Source organism: Vicia villosa, linkage group LG2, assembly GCF_029867415.1.
Source record: "Vicia villosa cultivar HV-30 ecotype Madison, WI linkage group LG2, Vvil1.0, whole genome shotgun sequence".
In the NCBI taxonomy this organism is placed as follows: domain Eukaryota; kingdom Viridiplantae; phylum Streptophyta; class Magnoliopsida; order Fabales; family Fabaceae; genus Vicia; species Vicia villosa.
Genome location: NC_081181.1, coordinates 135,003,279 through 135,017,945, shown reverse-complemented (window position 1 = coordinate 135,017,945; position 14,667 = coordinate 135,003,279). Strand labels below are relative to the sequence as shown.

At 42.8% G+C, this 14,667-nt stretch overlaps 1 protein-coding gene across 1 annotated transcript; it reads right to left on the bottom strand.

Annotated features, from left to right (window-relative positions):
* Positions 1 to 6,669: 6,669 nt before the first annotated feature.
* Positions 6,670 to 7,506, bottom strand: LOC131650077 (uncharacterized). The gene is made up of 2 exons (XM_058919817.1): positions 7,300 to 7,506; positions 6,670 to 7,209 (listed from the first exon to the last, which is right to left on the bottom strand). Exons 1-2 carry the CDS (start codon positions 7,504 to 7,506, stop codon positions 6,670 to 6,672), a joined length of 747 nt encoding a protein of 248 aa, XP_058775800.1.
* Positions 7,507 to 14,667: the final 7,161 nt, after the last annotated feature.

Genomic DNA, 14,667 nt, shown 5'->3' with positions numbered 1-14,667 from the left:
GGTGTAACCGGTTACACTGGGCGCAGAATGAAAAATTCAGCAGATTGGGAAATTCATATCTCCCGTTTTGTGCGTCCGATCGACGCGTACCATATACCGTTAGAAAGCTAATTAAGTATACTATCTAGGAAAATTAGCCTCAGTGTTTGAATATTATTTTTCGGCATATCAGACGTACCTTTAGTAAAGAGCGACATGAATAATATTTGGATAATATGCTGTTATAATGAATTTTTTCTCTTCAAATACTATGCTATATTATTGTATGCTATGCTGGAAGTATGAAAACTCCGTCGTTTTGGTTGAACGATCGGATTGCTTGTCTTGTTTGTGACCTAGACTTTATGTCATATTTTTGTATGCTTGAATCGAAGTGGCCGGCAGGCTAGATTGGGACGTTGCTCTGACCGTGTAGTCTATGAGCCCTCCCGGACCGTGTAGTCCAATGGAATAACCCGTTCATGTGTATTGTTCGATATGGTGTGCATCTGAGCTACCGTTGCAGTGTGCTCGTGAGTTTCCGTACGGGGTTTTACTCACCTGGCATTAACACACGTGCGTACTCGGTATGGTGGGGTTATGCGGCCAAGTAGGCTAATGCATAATGAGATAACTCACCTCTAGTAAAGTCACGTAGACTAATACTAGGCTTTCGCCCGATGGGCTCAGGCGTCAAGGTGGCGGTTTGTACTCGGCGTAACTCACTAGCGTGAAGGAGGTTAACGGGACAATGACGCCAATTAGGCCAGGTCATCGCACGGCCATTTATGCTTGTGTGGACTCTTTTAACCATCCTGCAGTGTGCTTGTACAAGTCCCTTGACAAATAGGCAGGAGGTTACTCATCGAGGATGCATTTATTCCATAATCCTAGCCGGGGTTGTTTACACTTCTGGATTCCCCGTATGTGGATGCGGGTTTGCATACTTGTTTGCTATACAATGTGTATTTGTTTTAGGCAAGTCCAATGGTGGACGAGTCACTTGTTTTCTCCGTACTTGTACCGGATGTGAGGATAACCCTGAATCAATGGTGGATTCGGTTTTGTTGATGCATGTACCCTGTAACACCCCACACATATTTGTCTAGAATAATATGCATAAAGTATTATAAATGGTTCATAAGACAACAAATACATAATGTTTTGCAGCGGAAAGTAGAAGTGAATAAGTACATAAGCCGAATGTATCATGGCCAAAATACAAGTACATCATAATAGTACATGTCCAAAATACAAGAACAGATAGGCACGACAACAACTAAAAGAAATATCCAAGCATCGCCAAGAGATCTAATCCATCTTTCCCTTACCGCGATCTTGCCTCGAACCACCTGAAAAATAAATAATTGGAATGGGATGAGATTACTAAATCTCAGTGAGTCCACCTATCCTATTAGTCCACTCGGATCTAAAGGGAACATGCAAAATAAGCGAATCCACCATGGATTCGGGGTTATTCTCGCTTCCGGTACAAATACGGAATAAACAAGGTGACTTATCCACCATTGGACTTGTCTCAAGCAAATGCACATTGTATAACAAACAAGTATGCAAACCCGCATCCACATACGGGGAATCCAGAAGTGTAAATAACCCCGGCTAGGATTATGGAATAAATGCATCCTCGATGAGTAACCTCCTGCCTATTTGTCAAGGGACTTGTACAAGCACACTGCAGGATGGTTAAACGAGTCCACACAAGCCTAAATGGCCGTGCGATGACCTGGCCTAATTGGCGTCATCATCCCGTTAACCTCCTTCACGCTAGTGAGTTACGCCGAGTACAAACCGCCACCTTGACGCCTGAGCCCATCGGGCGAAAGCCTAGTGTTAGTCTACGTGACTTCACTAGAGGTGAGTTATCACATTATGCATTAGCCTACATAGCCGCATAACCCCACCATACCGAGCACGCACGTGTGTTAATTCCAGGTGAGTAAAACCCCATGCGGAAACTCACGAGCACACTGCAACGGTAGCTCAGATGCACACCATATCGAACAATACACATGAACGGGTTATTCCATTGGACTACACGGTCCGGGAGGGCTCATAGACTACACGGTCAGAGCAGCGTCCCAATCTAGCCTGCCGGCCACTTCGATTCAAGCATACAGAAATATGACATAAAGTCAAGGTCACAAACAAGACAAGCAATCCGATCGTTCAACCAAAACGACGGAGTTTTCATACTGCCAGCATAGCATACAATAATATAGCATAGTATTTGAAGAGAAAAATTCATTATAACAGCATATTATTTGAATACTATTCATGTCGCTCTTTACTAAAGGTACGTCTGATATGCCGAAAAATAATATTCAAACGCCGAGGCTAATTTTCCTAGATAGTATATTTATTTAGCTTCCTAACGGTATATGGTACGCGTCAATCGGACGTACGAAGCGAGAGATGTGAATTTCCCAAGTTACTGAATTTTTACTCCTGCGCCCAGTGTAACCGGTTACACCAGGAACCGTAACCGGTTACGGTCACGCAAAATGCCCAGATTCTCAGTTTTTCAACAGCGTAACCGGTTACACTCAAACCCGTAACCGGTTACACTGAACCAGAATCATTTTTCTGCATTTTGGGAGCTCTAAACCAGTCCCAAAAACCTATAGATGATCCCCCTGCATTACTAACCAGATTCCCACGAATTAAACACATGCATTGCATTCAGAATCATCAACCAACAAGGAATTTAGGCATTACAACACAATTAGATTCATGGATTCATTAATTGTCACACAATCCCTAAACCCCAAATAGAACCCCAACATGCAAAGCCCATGGTTTCTATCTAAGGACTCACCTTATAGTTGGAGAAGATGATGATGAAGCTGTAGCCAGATGGAGATGATGAAAGGAACAAGGTTTAGACAGAATTCTGGTGCATGCAAGAAGTGAGCTTAAGCCAAGTTTTGGAACTTTCTTCCTCTTCCTCTCTTTCCACGCTTCTTTCTCTCTTTTTCTTTCAACACAAATTCTGGTTTTGTAAAAAGGAAAGAAGGATCAACCAAACATGCTTCTATTCTACTTAAGGGTGAAAATACCATTATACCCTTCCCATTACCACTAATAGTTTTAGTTAACACTAAAGATCAATTAGTGGAATATACATCATATTTATCCATCTTACTTCATACCAATTTTATTAGTGATTATAATGATCGAATAAATATGATGTCGGGTATTGCATTCTCCCCCCCTTAAATAGAATTCGTCCTCGAATTCAAAGAAAACTTACCAAAACAAGTGAGGGTAGGATTCCCGCATCTCTGACTCAAGCTCCCAAGTAGCCTCCTCAGGACGCGCCTCATCCCACATCAACTTCACGATAGGTATCTCCTTACTCCGTAGAGACTTGCTCGTACGCTCCAGGATACGGTAAGGTTGAGGATCATAGGAAAGATCTGGCTCTACTTCAACAGAATCCGGAATAATAGGATGAAAAGTATCAGGTACGAACTTCCGGAGCTGAGATACGTGGAACACATCATGCAGCCCGGATAGTGAAGGCGGTAATGCCAACTGATAAGCTACCTCACCTACCCGGCTCACAATATGATATGGTCCCACATACCTCGGACTGAGTTTACGTGTTTTGAACGGTCCTCCCAACCTCAATCTTGGAGTGACCTTCAAATACACATGATCACCAACTTCAAATTCTAAAGGTCTCCTCCGCTTGTCCGCATAGTTCTTTTGTCGGTCTTGGGCTTTCTTGAGATTATCTCGAATTATCTTAACTTTCTCGGTAGTTTCTTGTATAATCTCCGGTCCAAGAATACTCTTCTCCCCTACTTCAGCCCAGCACAAAGGTGATCGACATTTTCTCCCGTATAGAGCTTCATAGGGAGCCATACCCAAACTAGCATGGTAACTGTTATTGTATGCGAACTCTATCAATGGCAAATGATCTCTCCAACTCCCACCTTCTTCTAGAATGCAAGCTCTCAACATATCCTCTATCGTCTGGATCGTCCTCTCCGTCTGTCCATCGGATTGAGGATGGTTAGACGTACTCATATCCAGTCTAGTCCCCAATTCTTTATGAAACATCTTCCAAAATCTCGAAGTGAATTTTGGATCACGATCAGACACTATACTGGACGGCACGCCATGCAACCGTACAATCTCTGCTATGAAAAGCCTTGCGAGATGAATCACCTTGTGGGTGGTCTTTACAGGTAAAAAGTGAGCAGACTTAGTCAACCTGTCCACTATTACCCATATAGAGTCATGTCCGCCTCGAGTACGAGGTAATCCCACAATGAAATCCATAGAGATAGAATCCCATTTCCACGTTGGTACCTCCAGTGGCTGTAGCATTCCTCCTGGTCTCTGATGCTCAATCTTAACCTGTTGACAAATGGGACATTGTGCCACATACTCTGCAATCTCCTTCTTCATCCCTGGCCACCAAAAGTTTTTCCTCAAGTCTTGATACATTTTGGTCGATCCAGGATGAATAGAAAATCTACTCTTGTGTGCTTCATCCAGAATCAAACGCTTCAACTCAGAATCATTAGGTACACACATCCGTTGCTTAAACAAGATTACTCCATCAGGTGCTCTCACAAAATCAGGCATGCCTTCGCTCGCCTGCAATTGTTCATCATACCCTTGTGATACCCGAATTCTTCCTCGTAGCTCATTCTGGATGCTCAAGTTACTGATCAACACGCCATTGGGTGTCCATTCAAACTGAAGGTTAAGATTTTGAAACCGTTCCAATAGGTCATGTTCTAACATCATCAACTCCGCAATCCGAAATTCCTTCCTACTTAACGCATCTGCAACTTTGTTAGCCTTTCCTGGATGATACTTCAATTCAAAGTCATAATCTTTGAGGTACTCCATCCATCTCCTTTGTCGCATATTCAACTCCTTCTGGTCGAAAAGATATCTCAAGCTTTTATGATCACTGAACATCTCAAAGTGAACGCCATATAGGTAATGTCGCCAGACCTTGAGTGCAAAAACTATTGCAGCAAGCTCGAGATCATGGGTTGGGTAATTCTCTTCATGAGATCTCAACTGTCGAGAGGCATAAGCTACTACCTGGCCATCTTGCATCAATACTCCGCCTAAACCTTTCTTAGAAGCGTCGCAGAACACCTCATAGGATCGGTTTGGATCCGGAATTACTAACACGGGTGCAGTAGTCAACTTCTTCTTAAGTTTCTGGAAACTTTGTTCACACTCGGAATCCCATTCAAAAGCAACCTCCTTTCGCGTAAGCTTTGTCAATGGTAAGGCTAACTTAGCAAATCCCATGATAAACCTCCGGTAATAACCAGCCAAGCCTAAGAAGCTTCTGACCTCAGTCACGCTCTTTGGCCTCTCCCAATTCACCACTGCTTCTACTTTAGAAGGATCCACTGCCACGCCTCCTCCAGAGATGACGTGACCAAGAAAACTCACTTCAGATAGCCAAAATTCACACTTACTGAACTTGGCATACAATTGTTTCTCTCGAAGAGTAGATAACACAATCCGCAAATGTTCTTTATGATCCTCAAGGGTATGAGAATACACAAGAATGTCATCAATAAAGATCACTACGAACTGGTCCAGATATGGCTGAAAGATTCGGTTCATGTAATCCATGAAAACTGCCGGAGCATTAGTCACACCAAATGGCATAACCAAAAACTCGTAGTGACCGTATCGAGTCCTAAATGCAGTCTTAGGCACATCTGAGCTCTTCACTCGGATTTGATGGTACCCTGACCTAAGATCAATCTTCGAGAACACACTGGCTCCTTTCAACTGATCTAGGATGTCATCAATCCGTGGTAAAGGATATTTGTTCTTTATGGTGACTTTGTTCAGCTGACGATAATCGATGCACAGGCGCATACTTCCGTCTTTCTTCTTCACCAAAAGAACAGGGGCTCCCCATGGAGAAACACTGGGTTGAATAAAATGCTTAGCAAGGAGCTCTTCCAATTGACGTTTCAGTTCTCTGAGTTCAATAGGAGACATCCTATAAGGAGTGATGGAAACTGGGGCTGTCCCAGGAACAAGATCGATTGAGAATTCCGCTTCTCTTTCTGGAGGAAGAGAAGTGATATCCTCAGGAAATACATCAGAAAATTCGCACACCACCGGAATCTCCGATAATTCAATCCTCACAGAAGGCTCCTTGGAAAGAACTAAAAGAAAGGATCTTTCCTGAGAAAAGAGATAATTAACCATGCTGATTGTACCTTCTATCAACTTGGTAATTGCATCATCGGAAGAAGTCTCTTCAGCAGGAATGAATATGGCCTTCTCCTTGCAACCAATGTACACCGAGTTAAGAGACAACCAATCCATCCCTAGAATAACATCCAGCCTCTTGAGGGGTAAGCAAATTAGGTCAATCGGGAAGTCACGACCATTAAAAGACACCGAACAATCTTTACAAATTAGTCGGGCTTCCACAGTATCATCCGTTGCCGAAGAAATAATCATAGGATTAGGTAATGGAGTAACTTCCAAACCAAGTCGATAAACACACTCGGTAGAGATAAAATAATGAGTGGCTCCACAATCAACTAAAACACATAAAGGTTGATTGTTAACATAGCACGTACCCGCAATGAGATTTTTGTTTCCCTTGGCCTTCCTCGAATCCAAAGTGTAAACACGACCTGCAGTCTTCTCAGGAATCCTCCTTTATGGACACTGTGGAGCTATATGGCCTTGCTCGCCACATCTATAACAAGTCACAGACACATACTTGCACTCCCCCGCATGCTTTCTTCCACACTTGCGACACTGTGGCAGTTGAGTCGACTGATCACCATAAACCTGCTTCTTCTTTGGTGGAGGATTACGGGGCCTCAAGTGTTGAGTAGACCTTCCTTGCTCTCTGAAATTAGCCCTGTTCTGGTTCCTCTCTTCCTGAACCCTCTTCAAACTGTTTTCAGCAACATAGCATTGTCTTAGACATTCAGCATAAGTGGTGAACTCTCTTTGGGACACACTATGGGCAATGTCGGCCCTCAAACCCATCATAAACTGATCGATCTTCCATAGTTCATCTGGAGCATAAACAGCCTGTCTGGAGTAGTCTGCCAAGTCCTCGAACTTCTCTGCATATTCTGAAACAGACATGTCACCTTGCTTGAAGTTCTGAAATTCTCGCTCCTTCTGAGTCCTCACACTATTAGGGAAATACTTCTCCAAGAATGCCACTTTGAAGTGTTGCCAATCCTTAGGAATCTCTCGAGCGGTGAAATAAGTAGATGCAGTGTTCCACCACCTAAGAGCTGGTCCCTTCATCTTCTGAGTAGCAAAGATCACCTTCTCTTCTTCAGTACACTGAATAGCTTGAAACACCCTCTCCATACCAGCTAACCAATCATGAGCCAAGAGTGAGTCAAGTCCACCAACGAACTCTAAAGGATCCATCCCGAAGAAGGCACGAAAGTCTGGTCCAGCTGCAGCTTGAGGAACGGGAGCTTGAGTAGGAGGTTGTTGTCCCTGCATGCCTTGCATCATTTGAGCCATCATCTGGTTCTGCTGCATCATCTGTTGCCAAGGCACGCCTGCACTTCCGGATGGTTGCTCGGGCTCCACATTCCTTGTTCTGGGCCTTCCGGGACCTCTGCGTTGCTCAGCCATCTCCCTGTCTGTCCTACGCATGGAATCAAGTTGATCAGGCTTAATACCATAAATAAGACATAAGGAATCATACTGATTATACACATATGAGGCAGAATTGTACTGCATTATGATGTGTCTTAGCAAAGTCGAGGATCGACCTGCTCTGATACCAACTGTAACACCCCACACATATTTGTCTAGAATAATATGCATAAAGTATTATAAATGGTTCATAAGACAACAAATACATAATGTTTTGCAGCGGAAAGTAGAAGTGAATAAGTACATAAGCCGAATGTATCATGGCCAAAATACAAGTACATCATAATAGTACATGTCCAAAATACAAGAACAGATAGGCACGACAACAACTAAAAGAAATATCCAAGCATCGCCAAGAGATCTAATCCATCTTTCCCTTACCGCGATCTTGCCTCGAACCACCTGAAAAATAAATAATTGGAATGGGATGAGATTACTAAATCTCAGTGAGTCCACCTATCCTATTAGTCCACTCGGATCTAAAGGGAACATGCAAAATAAGCGAATCCACCATGGATTCGGGGTTATTCTCGCTTCCGGTACAAATACGGAATAAACAAGGTGACTTATCCACCATTGGACTTGTCTCAAGCAAATGCACATTGTATAACAAACAAGTATGCAAACCCGCATCCACATACGGGGAATCCAGAAGTGTAAATAACCCCGGCTAGGATTATGGAATAAATGCATCCTCGATGAGTAACCTCCTGCCTATTTGTCAAGGGACTTGTACAAGCACACTGCAGGATGGTTAAACGAGTCCACACAAGCCTAAATGGCCGTGCGATGACCTGGCCTAATTGGCGTCATCATCCCGTTAACCTCCTTCACGCTAGTGAGTTACGCCGAGTACAAACCGCCACCTTGACGCCTGAGCCCATCGGGCGAAAGCCTAGTGTTAGTCTACGTGACTTCACTAGAGGTGAGTTATCACATTATGCATTAGCCTACATAGCCGCATAACCCCACCATACCGAGCACGCACGTGTGTTAATGCCAGGTGAGTAAAACCCCGTACGGAAACTCACGAGCACACTGCAACGGTAGCTCAGATGCACACCATATCGAACAATACACATGAACGGGTTATTCCATTGGACTACACGGTCCGGGAGGGCTCATAGACTACACGGTCAGAGCAGCGTCCCAATCTAGCCTGCCGGCCACTTCGATTCAAGCATACAGAAATATGACATAAAGTCAAGGTCACAAACAAGACAAGCAATCCGATCGTTCAACCAAAACGACGGAGTTTTCATACTGCCAGCATAGCATACAATAATATAGCATAGTATTTGAAGAGAAAAATTCATTATAACAGCATATTATTCGAATACTATTCATGTCGCTCTTTACTAAAGGTACGTCTGATATGCCGAAAAATAATATTCAAACGCCGAGGCTAATTTTCCTAGATAGTATATTTATTTAGCTTCCTAACGGTATATGGTACGCGTCAATCGGACGTACGAAGCGGGAGATGTGAATTTCCCAAGTTACTGTATTTTTACTCCTGCGCCCAGTGTAACCGGTTACACCAGGAACCGTAACCGGTTACGGTCACGCAAAATGCCCAGATTCTCAGTTTTTCAACAGCGTAACCGGTTACACTCAAACCCGTAACCGTTTACACTGAACCAGAATCATTTTTCTGCATTTTGGGAGCTCTAAACCAGTCCCAAAAACCTATAGATGATCCCCCTGCATTACTAACCAGATTCCCACGAATTAAACACATGCATTGCATTCAGAATCATCAACCAACAAGGAATTTAGGCATTACAACACAATTAGATTCATGGATTCATTAATTGTCACACAATCCCTAAACCCCAAATAGAACCCCAACATGCAAAGCCCATGGTTTCTATCTAAGGACTCACCTTAGAGTCGGAGAAGATGATGATGAAGCTGTAGCCAGATGGAGATGATGAAAGGAACAAGGTTTAGACAGAATTCTGGTGCATGCAAGAAGTGAGCTTAAGCCAAGTTTTGGAACTTTCTTCCTCTTCCTCTCTTTCCACGCTTCTTTCTCTCTTTTTCTTTCAACACAAATTCTGGTTTTGTAAAAAGGAAAGAAGGATCAACCAAACATGCTTCTATTCTACTTAAGGGTGAAAATACCATTATACCCTTCCCATTACCACTAATAGTTTTAGTTAACACTAAAGATCAATTAGTGGAATATACATCATATTTATCCATCTTACTTCATACCAATTTTATTAGTGATTATAATGATCGAATAAATATGATGTCGGGTATTACATTCCTGTAGAACCGAGTGGACCCATAGGATAGGAGGACTCACTGAGATTTAGTAATCTCACCCCAATCAACTTACATTTTTTTTCAGGTGCAGTTTAGTAGCGTTTGACAGATAGCAGGTTCGGATTGACGGCTTAAAGTGGTGACGGCTTGGAGACCTCGTCAGATCTCATTTTCCGCTGTGCAGATCCATTGAAGACACATGTGTTGTAATTCTTAGTAGAATTTCATGTTGTATTTTATATGGATCTCTCTATATCTATAGCTTTTGTATGTACTCAATATCAATTTTAACGTTTCATGCATAATATACTAGTCAGTTATGTATGGGGTGTTTCAGTTGGTATCAGAGCAGGTCGATTCTCGGCCGAGCCATGAGACAATACTAGCAATTCTTTTCCTCCTCTCAAGTGTGCGTTGCCAGCCTGATTTTACTGACCTCTCATTCAGTTGTTGAACTTGATCAACTCATCGACTGAGTGTGAGACAGTAGGATTACGGCAGAGCCGCCACGAGGACTCGATACCTGTAAGGTTGTGAACCCAAGTAGCAAGGATCGGTTGGGTGGTGAATTGTACATGGAAGTTGGATTTATTGAACGATGTAAGTAGAAGGGATATTGGAGTCGTCAAGCTTAAGGAGAGCGTTTGACGCGAAGTAGTGATACCCGAACTGTCAAGATGTGGATTGAGACAACTAGAACCCCCAGGATTTTGACTGAACGAAGTGAAGCTTTCTCTAAGTCTTGGTAATAGCAAGGGAAATCCAAATAATATTGAGTAGGAGCCTTGTAAAGTAAGATTCTCCGAAGGTGTTGAGCTGTGAATTAGTAGGATTCAGTAATGATGATGCTGCCGGTGTTAAGTGCGACTGATGAGCTGATAGGACAAAATGGCCTCTGGAAATGCGGACAGAAGAGTTAGACCTTTCTAATTGCGCTGGTAAGGACAGTAATTGGATGGATGAAGTATTAGATCTTGATTTAACTCGAAGTACCCTAAGCGAGAGTAGTTACCTAGTAGATGTTGGTGGAATGTACGAGTGTGGTAGCTTAAGATTGGCGAAGCTTGAATACCTTGTCGGTGGAAGAGGGCATGCATTTCCGTTCTTATCATTTTTTTATTTAAGTTCTAGAACTACGCTAGATGGAATATGAAATGATGTAGAAGCGTGAAATGCAGTGACCTAAGTTCTTGTTAGTTGTTGTTCGTCTGACCCCGAGTGAAGCCATAGAACTACGCTTGGCGTTGAGTGTTCAGGCGAGTAAGGACTAAGATCTATCCGGAACGTCAGTAGGATGATCGCAGTTATGTTGGTTGTTGGGAACCATAGTATTCCTATCTGAACTGAATTATCCTTGGAATCTCATGCATGCGTGGGACGAGTGGGTACGCGCACTGCATGGTGATCCGAAGTTGAACTTCAAATCTTCGTGCTTGCCGTGTTGGCTTTCCGAGTAAGTAAACCTTGGTGTGTAGCACTCTCAGGTTTTAGCATCCTGAGGAGTGTAATTCGAAGGACTTGAGGAACGATGAGCCTATTGGAAGCCTGTTCAGACACTTGTCGGTTGTGATAATAGGATACTCGTGTGGGTCATTATACGCCACTGAGGTAGTTTACCTGGATACATGGCCTCAGAGTTAGACCACCATGTTGGTACTACCAGACGGGTATAATGCCACAGTATCGCTATCGTGCACAAAGATGCGTGAGCCATCTTTTTCTGACATGTGTGGGACAAAGGTGGTCTGAAGCTCAAGGTAGAATTCTGATTTGGCACTCGTGAGGCGCAGATCCAGACTCTCATAAGGTATGTGGGATGAGGATTCATACGTCACGCTCGATAGTAGAGGAATAACTAGACAGCCGATGGTGAAATGGATCAAGATCCAATACTATACTTATGGAGACCCTAAGTGATCGTGATCGCGTGAGTTAGTATCAGATTGTACCTTGGGGATGTTCTCGTTTTGTGAAGTGTTAAGTTGGAAATCTTGCATGAGTGTCTAGAGTGAGACTCATGTGCGATCATGATATCCTGGTCAGCTTAGTGAGTGGATATCATGTACCATTGGCGACCGGTGATGGAATATGTGAATCGTATTTGGATCGGCTCGATGTGTGATGTGTCTGGTAAGGTATTGCTAGATACTCTGAATGGAGAAGTGTTAATCTTGGTAAAGCATGGACATTTTGGTTTGAGAACTGCTAAGGATTTATAAGAGAGATGTTCGAAGTGCAATTTCTTGCATTGTAGCTACACTCTGACTGTTAGAAGCACCGTAATGAAGGATGCAGCTGCCGAGGAAATCAGTTTAGTTCAGAGGTAGAACAAACATAAGATGACTGTGTGAATGGAGTGTGGCTATGGGAGTATTGTTATATCGGTAAGTCGCACGAGTTATCAGAGGTGATACTACGCTAAGAGAATGAAGGTGTATGGTTGAGTAGAAGTTGTGTAAAACAGCTAGAGATATCATGAGTTGCAGTACGTTTTGAAGGGTTTATTATACCGACTAAGCAACCAAACTTGTCAGAAGGGAAAAACATAGCAGTTGTACGCTGTGGAAATCAGTGACAGGGAAGAACCTCTAAGTCAGTGAGTATTTGGGTTTCAATGTCCTGAGGATGAAACGTGTACCTAAGTTGTGGTAGATGAACTATATGGAATGACAGAGTAAGTAGAAGCTTGATTCTGGAGAGTACGCAACTTCAAGGAGTAGTAGTCGATGATGGATGTATATGGAGTTCTGGCACTTGTTGTAATTGGACAGCTGTGGAATAGGGATTATTGTGTATTAATGGAAACCAAGTGAATTATGGATATAACGTGACCCAGAGGATTTCAAGGTGTGTGGCTTGTTGGAATCAGAGTAGCGCAACGGATCAAGGAAGAATCAGATAAGTCCGAGGTAGGAACGAACAGACTATTTTTGGGGTTTTACGTTAGGATGAAAGTATCTTCCTAAGGGAAATTGTCGAAGCAGCGTTTCGTTCGCTCTAGTTTCTTAAGGATCACCATAACTCGAGAGGTGTTGACAATGGACCAGCTTGGGAATACATTTTGTGGATGGCATGCGGTCCGATGTTCGTAGGTCATCAGTTTAGCTTGCAAGTCACAAGGGTTGGACTGAGTATCAGACCGTCGAAATGCTGAAGACTAGAGAGGATATTCAGTTGGCGCAAGTTCTTTGTGGTTATGCCTTGTGTACTATGATTGTACAGGAAGACTGGTACAATGGTTACAGGTCAGTTGTTGAATTTCGCGTCTTATCAGTAGAATCTTGTTCGAAGTTGTCGAATGTCAAGGCGATTACACCTTCGCGGTTTACGGTAACAGTTGTATAAGTAAAGATAAACTTGGAACAATCATCCTAAGACTTTGGGAACCAAAGGTTAAGACCGAGGAATTTGGAGATCACCTAATGACAATGTATGGACTCGAGTGGAGAATAATTTGAAGTGTTATCGCATAAGTGACGTTGTGGCAATAATCCTCAACGGGAAGTAATTCAAAGAGCTGAGTGGATTATTAGTGCTTTTGATGTTTTGGAGATTCAGTGCAGAGCAGTGAAGGTCAAGGACCCTGGAAGGATCTTTCCCCAGATATGTCAAGGCGAAGTATCTGGATAGACGTGTTGCTTGAGAGTCAAGGTTCTAACCATGCATAGAGGGACGCAGGTGTTTTGGCAGATTATTTTTCTTCGTATGGAATGACCCTCAGACAGAGTAGTGAGGTTATCTGAAGAGAAATGTGAGTAAAATTCTTTCCCTTGGTTGGATAGATGTGAAGAGTTGGTTTTTCGCGATGATTGAAAGGAATTCGAGGACGAATTCAATTTAAGGGGGGGAGAATGTAATACCCCGGTTCTTCGACACCGGATAGTATCAATTCAATTGGTTAAGCGGTGACTAAAGGACACTTTGCTCTTGTTCCAACAAATGAGTAGCATGTACATCTATAATCTAAGAATAATTAAAAAGAGAGTTAGTGGAGTAATTGGAATAAAAGTGACTAGTTAGAGTTGGACAAGATGGCAAACCGGTAAATATTGCAGGGTTGAAGGGTAATATGGCCATTCCACCTTAAGTATGAGTGACTTAAGGGATGTTTGACTGCATAATTTCAGAATGGAAGTAGTAGAGAGGAAGGGTGGAAACGTGAGAAGAAAGAAGAAGGAAGGTAGGAGCCAAAACCTACATGCATGAATGGAAAGTTATCATCAAGAATGAGGATCAAGTGCATCATCATCTCTTTAATCTCTCAAATCAGAATTGTCTTCATCATCATCTTCATCAAGTCAGAATCTTCAAGCTTGAGGTGAGTCCATAGTTAGTAAACTTGGGGTTTGCATGTTGGGTTTTATTTGGGGCTTTAGGGATTGTGTGATAAATAATGAATCAATGGAGCTGAGTTATGTTGTATTGCCTTAAATCCTTGTTGGTTGATGTTTCTGAATAAGATGCATGTTTTAAATTCGTGGGAATCTGGTTAGTAATGCAGGGGATGATTTTAGAAGCACTTTTGGTCTGTCTTAGAATCCTTAAAAACGCAGAAAAATGATTCTGGTTCAGTGTAACCGGTTACGGGTTTGAGTGTAACCGGTTACGCTGTTGAAAAACTGAGAATCTGGGCATTTTGCGTGACCGTAACCGGTTACGGTTCCTGGTGTAACCGGTTACACTGGGCGCAGAATGAAAAATTCAGCAGATTGGGAAATTCATATCTCCCGTTTCGTGCGTCCGATCGAC